At 48.5% G+C, this 14,162-nt stretch overlaps 1 protein-coding gene across 4 annotated transcripts in view; it reads right to left on the reverse strand.

Moving 5' to 3' along the window:
• The window catches only part of LOC119968742 (amyloid-beta A4 protein-like), a 238,056-nt gene that overhangs the window by 38,035 nt on the left and 185,859 nt on the right, over positions 1–14,162 (reverse strand). For all 4 annotated transcript variants that reach the window (XM_038801407.1, XM_038801405.1, XM_038801404.1 and 1 more), the window contains 2 exons: positions 12,874–13,002; positions 5,295–5,394 (listed from right to left, as the gene is read on the reverse strand). In XM_038801407.1, coding sequence (XP_038657335.1) covers positions 5,295–5,394; positions 12,874–13,002 — 229 coding nt within the window. The remainder of the gene's footprint in view (positions 1–5,294; positions 5,395–12,873; positions 13,003–14,162) is intronic.

Raw genomic sequence — 14,162 nt, forward strand, 5'->3', positions numbered from 1 at the left:
ATGAGGCCCCGATGGCGTGCGTGGCCACGAATGGGAGGAGGTCGGAGTACTTCCGGCTTTACCGAGGGACCAGGCAGGGTTGCCCCCTGTCCCCCTTTTTGTTTGCACTGGCAATCGAGCCGCTGGCGATTGCGTTGAGGGATTCAGAGAGGTGGAGAGGAACATAGGGTGTCGTTGTATGCCGATGACCTGTTACTGTATGTGGCGGACCCGGTTGGAGGGATGCCGGGGGTGATGGAGCTGCTAGCTGAGTTTGGGACCTTTTCAGGTTATAAATTAAATTTAGGCAAGAGTGAGGTGTTTGTGGTGCACCCTGGAGACCAGGAGGAAGGAATTGGTAGGCTCCCGCTTAGGCGGGCAGGGGAGAGCTTTAGGTACCTGGGGGTGCAGGTGGCCAGGGACTGGGGGACTCTTCACAAACATAATTTCACCAGACTTGTAGATCAGATGGAGGAGGAGTTCAAGAGGTGGGACATGCTGCCATTGTCGTTGGCGGGGAGGGTACAGTCCGTCAAAATGATGGTGCTTCCGAGGTTCTTGTTCCTCTTTCAGTGCCTGCCCATCTTTATCCCCAGGGCCTTCTTTAGGAGAGTGACTGGCAGTATTTTGAGCTTTGTGTGGGCACATGGGACTCCGAGAGTGAAGAGGGTGTTCCTGGAGCGAGGGAGGAATAGAGGCGGGCTGGCGCTGCCCAACCTTCTGGGGTACTATTGGGCGGCCATTGTGTCAATGGTGCGTAAATGGGTGATGCAGGGAGGAGGGACGGCGTGGAAAAGAATGGAGATGGCGTCATGTAGAGGTACGAGCCTGGGTGCCATGGTAACGGCGCCGTTGCCGCTCTCCCCTAAGAGGTTTACCACGAGCCCGGTGGTGGCGGCGACCCTAAGAATCTGAGGACAGTGGAGACGGCATCGGGGGGAAACAGGGGGCTCGATGGAGGCTCCACTGGGTGGCAATCATAGGTTCATCCCGGGGAACAAGGATGGGGGATTTAGGGGTGGCAAAGGGCGGGCATCAGTAAATTGAGGGACCTGTTTATTGGCGGGAGGTTTGCGGGCCTGGGGGAACTGGAAGATAAATTTGGGCTTCCCCAAGGGAACATGTTCAGATACTTGCAGGTAAAGGCGTTTGCTAGGCGACAGGTAGAGGGATTCCCTCTGCTGCCCTCACGGGGGACGATGGACAGAGTGCTTTCGGGGTGTGGGTCGGAGAGGGGAAGGTGCCTGACATCTATAAGGTAATGCAGGAGGTGGAGGAGTCGTCAGTGGAGGAGCTGAAGGCTAAATGGGAGGAGGAACTCGGGGAGCAGATAGAGGACGGGACTTGGGCGGATGCCTTGGAGAGAGTCAACTCTTCCTCATGTGCGAGGCTTAGTCTCATCCAATTTAAGGTGCTGCACCGGGCCCACATGTCCGGGACTAGGATGAGTAGGTACTTTGTGGGTGAGGACAGGTGCACCAGATGTTCGGGGAGTCCAGCGAACCACGCCCATATGTTCTGGGCATGCCCAGCACTGGAAGAATTCTGGAAGAGGGTGGCGGGGACGGTGTCGAGGGTGATTGGATCCAGGGTCAAACCAGGGTGGGGACTCGCGATTTTTGGAGTTGCGGTAGAGCCGGGAGTGCAGGAGGCGAAAGAGGCCGGTATCCTGGCCTTTGCGTCCCTAGTAGCCCGACGAAGGATCCTGCTACAGTGGAAGGATGCGAGGCCCCCAAGTGTGGAGACCTGGATCAGTGACATGGCGGGATTTATAAAATTGGAAAGGGTCAAATTTGCCGTGAGAGGATCAATACAAGGGTTCAATAAACGATGGCAGCCTTTTCTGGACTTCCTGGCTCAAAGATAGGTATCTTGGTCAATAGCAGCAGTATTCTGTTGCTAATTATTGTGTTAATTTGCGTTGTTGTTAAAATGCCGTGTTGTTCATGGAGGTGGGGCGAATGATTATGATTGCTAATATTATTGTTATTTTTGGTATTTTACTATGGTGCGTTATTGTATAAATTCAAAATTTTTCAATAAAAATTATTTAAAAAAAAACTAAATGACTGGATTTGGCAAATTAATCACGGAATGAAAATGGTAACAGCACAGGAGACAGCCATTTGGCCTGTTCTCATGCTGGGTTCCAAAAAAGTAATTTAGCTAGGCCCACACCTACGCTTTCCCCATAGACCTGCAAATTCTCCCTCATCAGGTGCTTATCCAATTCCTTTTTGGAAGCTACGATTGAATCGATCTCTGTCACACTCGCAGGCAGTGCATTCCACTTGCTGTGTAAAAAAATTGTATCCACTGTCTGTAGATTCTTTTGCCAATCATCTTAAACTTGTGTTCTGTAATTCTTTACCCTTCCATCAATGGGAACAGTTTCACTCTGTCCAGATTCCTCAGGATTTCAAACCCTTACATCAGTTCTCCTCTCAACCTGTTTGTTTCCAAGAGGAACAGCCCCAGCGTTTCCAATATATCCATGCAACAGAAGTCCCTCACATTTGGAACCGTTCTCACAAATCTTCTCATAAATCTCTTTAAGCCTTCATATACAAGGGCACCCACGAGGGTGCAGTTACCACTGCTGCCTCATGACTCCAAGGACCTGGGTCCGATCACGGCCCCGGGTCACTGTCCGTGTGGAGTTTGCACATTCTCCCCATGGCTGCATGGGTCTCACACCCATAACCCATTAAAGGTGCTGGATAGGTGAATTGGTCATGCTAAATTGCCCCTTAATTGAAAAAAAGAATTGGGTACTCAAAGTAAAAAACCCTTCACATCCTTCCTGGTGTACGGTGTCCAAAATTGGACACAATACTCTAGTTGAGGCTGAACTAGTGTTTTGTTTAAATAAAGGTTCATGGTAAACATTTGGTTCGAAAACAAATGCAGATCTTTGCCAAGTGGTGATTCTAAAGAACTATTGAGCTGCTCTGACTCAGGATTGACTCGGCTCCCCAACCTTGACAGAGGACAAAACTATCTGTAATTTTGTTAAGGATTAAAGTTCTCTTCTTCCAGAAAGCTGATTTTTAAAAAGAGCGTTTCTGCTGAATTCTATTCAAAGGTTGTTTCTTTTTTGACTTTAAACTGAATAGTTCTCTGAAGTGAGACAGTTATGGCACAACAGCAATAATATACTGTAATGACAAAGGGAAATCTAATTCACTGTAGTAATTTCTATTAGGATTCTTTGCACAGTGCTGCTCTGGATTCAACGGCGAACAATTTTCAACGTCTGCCTTAGGTATCAAGAACAATAATGTCACTTCCCTAGCAACAATTATTTAGTTTTTAACAAAGCCACAAGCACTGGTGGATGCTTCAAAAAACGAAGCCAGATTAAAGTACTCTAAATTCAACACAAAATTATGAGTGCAAAGTACTCAGCAAACTTGCTTTGTGAGATGGCTTTATGAAAGAACACACAAGCTTGTATTTCACAAAATTGTTACGGTGCAGAATATGGCCATTTAGCTCATCATGACTGCACTGACTCTCCAAATGACAATTAACGACTTCGATTTATTGCCGCATGTACTGAAGTACAGTGAAAAGTATTTTTCTGTGGCCGAGGGAATGTACACAGTAAGTACATGGTAGACAAAAAGAATAATCAGAGTACATTGCCAAATGGTACATTGACAGTGATTGGTAAGAGCAGCATGGTGACGTAGCGGTTAGCACTGCTGCCTCACGGTGCCGAGGTCCCAGGTTCAATCCCAGCTCTGGGTCATTGTCCATGTGGGGTTTGCACATTCGCCCCGTGTTTGCGAGGGTTTCGTCCCCACAACCCAAAGATATGCAGGGTAGGTGTATTGTTCATGCTAAATTGACCCCTAATTGGAAAAAATGTATTGGGCACTCTAAATTTATAAAAAGAAAACAAGAGATTGGTTACAGTGCAGAAGAAGGGGCCAAATAAAGCAAATACATGAGCAAGAGCAGCATAGGGCGTTATGAATAGTGTTCTTACAGGGAACAGATCAGTCCGAGGGGGAGTCGTTAAGGAGTCTTGTAGCTGTGGGTAAGAAGCTGTCCCTATGTCTGGATGTGCGGGTCTTCAGACTTCTGCACCTTCTGCCTGATGGAAGGGTCTGGAAGAAGGCAATGCCTGGGTGGGAGGGGTCTCTGATAATGCTGTCTGCCTTCCTGGGGCAGCGAGAGATGTATACAGAATCAATGTGGGGGTGGCAAGTTTGTGTGACGCATTGGGCTGAGTTCACCACAGTCTGCAGTTTCTTGCGATCTTGGACCGAGCAGTTGCCATACCAAGCTGTGATGCAGCCGGATAGGATGCTCTCTATTGCACATCGGTCGAATTTTGAGAGAGTCGATACAGACATGCCAAATTTCTTTAGCTTCCGGAGGAAGTGGAGACGTTGTTGGGCTTTCTTCACTGATGCATCAACGTGAGTGGACCAGGACAGACTGTTGGTGATGGTGACCCCCCGGAACTTAAAGCTATCGACCATCTCCACTTCAGAGCCGTTGATGCAGACGGGAGTGGTGTTGTACCACGCTTCTTGAAGTTGATGATCAGTTCCTTGGTCTTTACGACATTTAGAGAGAGGTTGTTTTCGGTACACCATACACCTTACTAAATCAAGTGCAATAAATGCTTATATAAACATTTTTGTGTGGCAGGTTAATTGATGAAATGTGGCACCGCAGAGCACACTGAGTAAGGCTCATTTAGTAACTGCATCAATTATACTGCCCATATTCCTTTTTAAAATAATTCTAGATATTGATTGGATCAACCAGGGCTCGTCATTTTGGCATCGATACAAAGCTGTGCTAAATCAATGTAGTGTAGGAGTATATCTGTATTTAACAAGGCCCTTAGGATTTCCAAATTCTTTTACTGCAACTTTCTCTTCCTTTATCCAGGTGCTTAGGATCTTGTGAAGGTTCAAACAGAAGTAATATCTGGCATCTTGCTCTATTAGCCATTATATACATAAGAACCCTGACAATGAACACAATGAATTCAACTGAAGCAGCTAGTATAATTGCGCCTATTCTGTCCTCATCCAATCATACACATACTGTCTAATGTTTCCAAGATCGAATAGGTAACTGTAAAAGGCTTTCCCCTCTGTAGCCTGGTGTTTCATTGATCAATTCAATCAAATCTGGGATTTTCTGGTTTGTACTGATGATTATACTGGTCACTGTATCTACCCACCAGACACGAGGGACTAATGGCCTACTCCAATGTCCTTTAGACCTTACTTGTGGCATGGTTAAAAAGGGCAATATCGACACAAACCAACACATTTACAAGAACTTACCAACTTCGTCTTGGATCTCCTCTGCAACTGATGGAACCTTGTAAAGGAGCGACAAGCTCTGGTTCATACGTTCATCAATCACGCGTAGGTGAGTCATTACCTGAAAAAAGGTGCAAATTTTAACTAAGCTGATACACTGAATATTTGGAGACATTCACTCTCAGTCCTCGACTTCTGTTGCTGGGAAAGTGGCAAAAACATACTGAAACCCAAATCACTAATTTCCTTGTGACTGCAAAATGTGCATAAACTAGCCTCATCACCCTTATATTTACGCAGGCTTTCCTTACATGATATGCAAACCTGGTCATTTAAAACTTCTGCCTGTGCGCCCTAACTTGCACCACGTCCCATTCAGCCACCTCCGTGCTCCTTAATGTATACTGGCTCCTCTGGTTAAACAAAGACTTAATTTTAAAATGCGTAACCTTGCTCTCAAATGATCCATGGCGATGTCCCTCCCATCTCCTGCAGCCCAGCCCTACAGCACCCCTACTCCAGTCCTTATTCACAAAGTTCCATTCTCCTGATCACGTTGGCTCCAGGCCAAGCAACATCTTGAATTTAAAATTCTCATCCTGGTTTCCAAATTGCTCCATGATCTCACACCTCACTACCCACGTATTCTCATTCAGTACCTTCACTATCTATGCTTCCAAAACGCGCAAATGTTGCCAGGACTTATTCTGATTTGTTTAATGATGATTTAAGAGTTAAGACCTGCAAAAAGTAAGGACATGTTTTCACAGCTTGTCACTAACTTGTGGAAGTGTATTCTTGCCAAGATATCTCAGGTACAGACAGAAAAGAAACAAGGTTCATTGCTATTTTTGCATTTGTGCTCAATTCATTAAGAACAGGAAACAGAATTTCAATGCGGTTGCACAGTCAGGTAATTTTCCAGTTGTTTCCACCACCCTGATTCACAAATGAGTGACCTATGGAAGTAGCTGGGGTTGCTCAAAAAGTGGTGTTCCTTAATCATAAACAGATTAAGCTGATAAAGTGCTAGGAGGGGGTTTGAATAGTACCAAATTATATCTGTGCATACATTTAAAACCTTAATAATCAGAATTTCTTGAGAATAACTGTGAAATTGTCAAATTAACTTAGATACAATTATACACACCACATGTCACTACAGTCTCGGAAGACCATCGACGGCTCTCCTTTCGAGAGCTAACTGGTGGTGATTCAACCCGAGGGTCACCACACCTCAGGAGAGCATGAGAAGGTGGGGTGGGAATTGAACATGCACTGTTGGCATTGCTACGCATCACAAACCAGCCATCCAGACAACTGAGCTAACTGACTGCTGATGTACACATTACTGACATGAATTTAAAGTCCATCAAGAAAAGGATGAACCCGAAACAGAGGTTGTTGAACCCGAATGGGAGAGACGACAGGAACACATGGCAGGGTAGAAATGAACGACAAGTTTATTAAGGTGTACACAAAACTATGAAAGACTATAACTCCTCTCCTTGAAGGGCCACTCTCCCGGACATACACTGGTCAGGGTTTTTATACTGTGTGGGCTTCTCTTGTTAAGGGGAAACTCCACCCCCAATTACCTGGGGAGATCATACTCAGCTGTAAGAAGTCTTACAACACCAGGTTAAAGTTCAACAGGTTTGTTTCAAACACTAGCTTTCGGAGCGCAACTCCTTCCTCAGGTGAGGAAGGCATGATGTGGAGATGCCGGCGATGGACTGGGGTGAGCACAGTAAGAAGTCTTACAACACCAGGTGAAAGTCCAATATGTTTGTTTCAAACACTAGCTTTCGGAGCGCAGCTCCTTCCTCAGGTGAGGAAGGCATGATGTGGAGATGCCGGCGTTGGACTGGGGTGAGCATAGTAAGAAGTCTTACAACACCAGGTGAGAAGGAGCAGTGCTCCGAAAGCTAGTGTTCGAAACAAACATGTTGGACTTTCACCTGGTTTTGTAAGGTGAGGACGGAGCAGTGCTTCGAAAGCTCGTGTTTGAAACAAACCTGTTGGACTTTAACCTGGTGCTGTAAGACTTCTTACTGTGCTCACCCCAGTCCAACACCGGCATCTCCACATCATACTCAGCTGTGTAAGAGGGAAATCGAATGGAGGACAAGTCCGGAGAAACGTTCATGTCCTCGGGCTGCGACCCTCTGGTCTGCTTTGGGAGTGGATGGTGGTCTGGTGTTGAAGGGGCGGGTTCGGGAGAGGTGTAGAGTACTGGCGACCAACGTTTGCAAGTGGATCATTAAAGCGGGATGGTGCGGCCGGCAATGGTGTTAATGTAGCAGTGGCTGAACGACCACAGCAGGTGGGTCAATGTCCATGCCCGAAATGGTGTTGGAGTCTTCTGATGAGGCGTCAGGCACCTCAGCTTTTTGGGCTTCAATGGGCGGAGGTGATGATGTGGCACCGGCGCCAAAATTGCGCATGTATACATTGTCCTTTGGTTTGAACTCGTGCTGCTGTCAGCGTCATTGATCCATGTCAGTCTCGGAGCAGTCCTGCCACTGGCGGACCGGAGCATCAATGTCTGGGATTACCAGGCTGAGGCAGGTCCAGGGCCTACATCCCATCAGTATCTCTGCTGGCACCACACCCATGGTGGCATGGTGGGAGGTCGTCCGATAGCCGAATAGAAACAGGGCCAGTTGCGTCTCCCAAGACCCTGTGATCAGTTTTTTCATTGCCCTCTTGTAAGTTTGGATTGCCCACTTGGCCAAACTATTCGATGCTGGGTGGTACAGAGCGGTCCGTACATGTCAAATTTAGGTTGTGCCTATAAATGCTTCTAACTCCTTCCTGGGGAACATGGCCCCGTTATCTGACACCAGCATTTCAGGTAAGCCATGGGTTCTGAATGTGTCATAGAATTAACAGTGCAGAAGGAGGCCATTCAGCCCACCGAGTCTTCACCGGCCCACATATGGCGGCGGCGCCCTATCCCTTTATCCCCCTAACCCAGTATCTCAGCCTATCTACCGTTATCTTTGAGGTCACGGTTACCTGGTGAACCTCGAGCCACATCAAGTGGGCGTTCACTATGACTAGGAATGTCGCTCCCCGAAATGGACCGACGAAGTCTGTGTGAACCCAGATCCACAGTGTTCCCGGCCATTCCCAAGAGTTCATTGGTGCAGCGAGCAGGCTTCTTGGTTCTCTTGGCATGGGCCACAGCGCTGGGCCACCGTCCTGATGTCGGAGTCGATCCCAGGCCACAAGAGATAGCTGCGGGCAGGCATCTTCATTGTGGACATGCCTGGGTATCCATTGTGGAGGTCTTGCTACAAAAGCGCCCGACTGCGTTCTGGGATGACCAACCGTGTCCCCCCACAAAAAGACGCTGTCCTTCACACTCAGCTCCAGTAGCTTTAACGTATAGGCCCGCAGATCATTGGGTGAAACACTGTGCTGGCCCCACTACTGGACCATGTGTCAGACCCTCGATAGCTGCAGGTCCATTCTTTTGCACGAGCCGCTGTGAATCCATAAAGTGGAGAGCTGCTACTACTTCCGCGGCAGAGGCTGGGGCCGGCGGTCTTGTGGAGGGGCAGGCGGTTCAATATATTGGAGTGTGGGATCCACATGCCCGGGCAGGGTTCCAGCATGCATTGTATTCTGCCAGGAACAATGCCCATCTTTGGACCTAGGCAGATGCAATCAGGGGATCACTCGATCCTCCTGGAACAGTCCAAGTAACGGTTTGTGGCCTGCAATTATAGAATTTACAGTGCAGGAGGCCATTCGGCCCATCGAGTCTGCACCAGCCCTTGGAAAGAGCACCCTATGTAAGCCCATGCCTCCACCCTATCCCTGTAATTCAGTAACCCCACCTCACCTTTTGAACACGAAGGGGCAATTTAGCATGGCCAATCCACCTAACCTGCACACCTTTGGACGTGGGAGGAAACCGGAGCACCTGGAGGAAACCCACGCCTACGGGGAAATCGTGCAAAATCCAGACAGTCAGCGGAGACCAGACTTGAACCCAGGTCCCTGGAGCTATGCGACAGCAGGCTAACCAATGTGCTGTAATACGTTTTGTAAATACGTGGCTGTAGACATACTGGTGGAATTTTCGGACGCCAAATACAACAGCCAGGCCCTTCTTCCTAATTTGGGCATAGTTCTGCTTGGCGGAAAGCTATCGGTCACTCTGACCCTTCAGGCATCTGGTGTGTGAGAACGGCTCCTATGCCGTAGGGGAAAGCGTCGCACGAACGGAGAAGAAGCTTTGTTGGGTCTAAATGCGCCAACAGTTTCTCGGAGGATAAGAGCATGGATGTACTTCTGAGGCAGGACTCTGGTCAAACCCTATTTGGAGTACTGAGAGCAATTTTGGGCCCCGTATCTAAGGAAGGACGTGCTGGCCTTGGAAATGATCCAGAGGCTGTTCACAATAATGATCCCTGAATGAAGAGCTTGTCATTTGATAAATAGTTGAGGACTCTGGATCTGTACTTGTTGGAGTTTAGAAGAATGAGGGGGGTGATCTTATTGAAACTTACAGGATACTGCGAGGCCTGGATAGAGTGGACGTGGAGGATGTTTCCTCTTGTAGGAAAAACAAAAAACTGAGGGCACAACCTCAGACAAAAGGGACGATCCTTTACAACAGAGATGAGGAGGAATTTCTTCAGCCAGAGGGTGGTGAATCTGTGGAACTCTTTGCTACAGAAGGTTATGGAGGTCAAATCACAGTGCCTTTAAGATAGAGATAGATAGGTTCTTAATAAGGGGATTTGATCAGGGGTTATGGGGAGATTGCAGGAGAATGGTGATGAGAAAAATACAGCCATGATTGAATGAAGGAGCAGATTCGTTGGGCCGAGTGGCCTAATTCTGTTCCTATGTCTTATAGTCTTCACTGTCTTTTTACCTCTTGGAAAGTCTTCTGGTGCAGGGACTTAGATTCCCACTGGTGCCCTTTTTTAATAGGTTGCGGAACAGACTAAGCCGCATGGTCAAGTTGGGGTTGAATTTCCCATGGTAGTTTATGAGTCGCAAAGAGGTTTGGTTAGGTCTTTAGGAATTGGAACCTGCCGGTTGGCCCGCACTCCAACTTCCACCAGGTGAAGTCCCTTTCTGTCGACCGGTATCCCAGGTAGGTGACCTCAGGAACATTAAATGTGGGGTGGCACGGTGGTTAGCATTGTTGCCTCACAGCTCCAGGATTCTGAGTTCAATTAAGGCCACAGGTACTGACTGTGTGGAGCTGGACACCCCCCCCCCCCCCCCACCCCGTGTCTGAGTGGGCTTCCTCCAGGTGCTTCGGTTTCTTCCACAGCCCAAAGATATGCAGATTAGGTGGATTGGCCCTGCTGAATTGGATTTGTTTGTTGTCACGTCTATCAAAGTACAGTGAAAAGTATTTTTCTGCATGCTGCTCAACAGAATTTCGTACATGAAAATAAAATACATTAATTGCCCTTAGCATCCAAAAGGTTTGGTCAGGTTATTGGGTTATGGGGATAAGGTGGAGGCGTGAGCTGGGGTAGGATGCTCTTTCCAAGGGCCGGTGCAGACTCGATTGGCCAGATGGCTTCCTTCTGCACTGTAAATTCTATGATTCTAAAAACACATTTCTCCCTGCAGAGGTGGACGCTGGTCTGTTCAAAACGCTGGAGGACTTCGCCCAGGTTCTCCAAATGTTCCTTTTCCGAGGCTCTGATGATGAGCACGTCGTCCAGATATACGGTCTCCTTGGTCCAGTCCGCAGGATGTTTTCCATCATGCATTAGAAAACCGCTTGCCTGATGAAACCCCTAAAGGCAGTCGGGTGCATTCATACAACGCTCTGTGGGTGTTTACCGTCACCTATCTCCAACAATCCGATCTAAGATCAGCAGCAGGTATGCGTGGCTCATGTCGAGCTTTGTGAATGTGTTACGACTGCACAGTATTGAGCGCAGGTCTTCAATGCTAGTTCACCGTCATTTTGTAGTCCCCATACAGACATATGGATCATCAGTTGTTAGCACCGGGACCACTGGTGCAACGCAACTGGCAAATTGGATAGGGTGGATGACGCCCAACTGTTCCAGACGATCCAGCGCAGCGTCGACTTTGAACTGCAGCGCATGCAGCACTGGACGGGTGTGGAAGTAACAGGGGTGCGTGTCCTTGTCCACACTGATCCTGGCCATCGCAACCTTTATCGTCCTGAGGCTATCCGTGAAAACAAATGCAACATTTGCCAACATTCCTTCAGGTCGTGGGGCTACACATGCAACAGATGCGTTGTCGATCCAATTTTAGGTGGCGCAGCCAATCGTGGTCCAGAAAGCTGGATTTCCCTCCGCGAACTACCAGCAAGTGCAAACAAGCCGACTGATCCCTATAATGCCACGATCACCTGGCCGGTTCCCTCAATGACCAACAGCTCTCCAGCGTACGTTGCCAATCGGGCATCTGTGTCCCGAAGGTCCACGGTCTGGATGCCGAACTTGATAATGTTGAATCTTTGCGGTGAAAGTCCTTGTCTGCCGTCTTGGTGTTCTCTTTCGAGGGAATGCTCCTGGTTTTGCCAGAGCCATAGCCTTGGGTCCTGTGGTCACTCTTGCTTTGCGAGCAGCTTGCGTCATCCGGGCCCAGGAGCAGTTGGTCAGCGGTTGCTCCGGTGGCCAAGGTTCAGTACCGCCAACCCCTGCAACTCTTGGAACCCGCACTTTCATGGGACATGTTGATGTTCACCACCCTCTGGAGGGTTAAGTTGGCTTCCATAAGGAGTCACCTTTGGGTATCGACGTCTCGGAGCCCAAAGACGAAACAGCCCCACAAGAATAAGGACAGTGGAGCTTCTGGCGATCTCAAGAGGGCCAAAAAAGTCGCCATTTGATTCTCCTTGGGCCTGCGAGGCCGTGTGGAACCAGAACCAGTGGACCATTATCGGGGGCTGCGGGTTAAGGTGTGCCTCGACCAGGGCCACCAAAGTAGCGAAGGCTTGGAGTCCAGATGCATCCTGTCTGGATGCATGAGGCTCTTCACGAGCGCACAGGTGTGGCCCCCAACTGCCATCGGCAGGATAACGGTCTGCCTTTCACCCCCTCAACGATTCCGTTGAACCAAAATAAAAATTACACCCGTTATATATATTGGGTCCAGTCATCAGTATTTGAATTGAATTGGTCGATGTGCAGCATATTCCCATCTGGAGTAGAGGCCCCCATGGGCCTGAACGAAGTGGGGCGGCAGTAGAACACATGGCGGCTGTAGAACACATGACGGCTGCAGCATCTCCACTTCACCCTCGTCGCCAGCGTAGAACCCGAACGGGAGACCCGACAGGAACACATGGTAGTGCATAAATGAATAACAGGTTTATTACAATGTACATAGAACTACGACTACGAAAGACTATAACTACTCACACCCCGAAGGGCCACGCTCCCTGACCTACACCCAGGTCAGGGTTCTTAACACTCTGTGGTTTTCTCTTTTTAAGGGGAAACCCCTCCCCTAATTACCGGGGGAATTCATACTCAGCTGTGTAAGGGGGAAATTGAATGGAGCACAGTCCTTGGTCCCCAAGGGGGTTATAATACCGATGCAATATGAACGGTGCACATTTTGATCAGGTTCTTACTTGTGATTTGATCTGGGCTGCCTTCTTGGGGTCAACCATGCGGACGTGTTCAAAATGTTTCAGAGTGTGCTGTCTGTCTTTCTGCTCAGCACGGACATACTTCTTCAGTGCATTGAGAACATGTCGGGGCTAGAAGGAAACAGCCAAGTTATTTTGGTACAACTTTTTCTGCTGAAAGCTCTGCACTAATTTGCAGATGAATTAAAGCTAAAAAATCTCAGACAACAGCATATCATTCTTAACACATCTTAATTTTGCTCATAAAATCATACCTCAGCTGAACGCAGACTTTTCATGAATTGATAAAATAGAATATGAAGTAGATTTCAGAAAATTCATTAAACTCAAGTGTCCCACAACAGTCTGTTTTGCCAAGCATTAGCAGTAGCTGAAAATGTATTTTACTCGTCATCCTGAAGAGGATCAAAGTTTCAGCAAATTATAGTTCACAAACTCAAGCAAGTGGATTCCACTCTTTGTCCTGGCGGAGACATGCGGGTTCCAAGGAACCATTGGCAGCTTCATGAAAACTCGGGCCTCAAATTCATGAAACTCAAAAAACTTAAGATGGACCCGGATGAAAATGAAACTTTGTTGCAGGTTTTGTTTTAAGTTAAAAAAGACCCACATCCACTTGTCAAGTTATTCTATCTCCTCTTCCACCAATGTTTAAGCATCACCTTGGAAGAATGAACAGGAAACCGTATCCATCTCATCTACCAATGTCACTCTGCATTGCCAACCAGGAAATAAATGAGCTAGGGCCAAGGTAACTAGACCTCTTGCTTCCTTCCGTTGGGCAGATTGCCTGGCCTCCTCTTGGCAAACTTCTCACAGGACAATTGGAATGAGGCCAAGAATGCACAGGAACCTAAGGGAGTAGGCCATAGATCTGCAACCGTGGGCGGGATTCTCCGTAGCCCTTCGTAACGCGGGTTGCCTGCGAAAAAAATCGGTGTTAATCACTCCGGCGCCGGGGCCTTCTTTAAGGCCGCTATTCTCCGTTCCCGGAGGGGCTAGCAGCTGACTGACGCGATACGCGTCAGTTTCACCAGCTGCGGAAGTGGTGAGACCCGGCGTTTTTTGGAGGATAAGGAGGAGAGAGGACGGGGGGGGGGGGGGGGGGGGGGGGGTGGGTGGTGTGTGTGTTCCGGCATTTGGGGGTGGGGGGGGGGGGGTGTGGGGGGGGGGGGGGGGGGGGGTGTGTGTGTTCCGGCATGTGGGGGGGTGGGGGGTGTGTGTTCCGGCATTTGGGGGGGGGGGGGGGGGTGGTGTTCCGGCATTTGGGG

The sequence above is a fragment of the Scyliorhinus canicula genome, chromosome 7 (genome assembly GCF_902713615.1).
Source record: "Scyliorhinus canicula chromosome 7, sScyCan1.1, whole genome shotgun sequence".
Taxonomy (NCBI): Eukaryota; Metazoa; Chordata; class Chondrichthyes; order Carcharhiniformes; family Scyliorhinidae; genus Scyliorhinus; species Scyliorhinus canicula.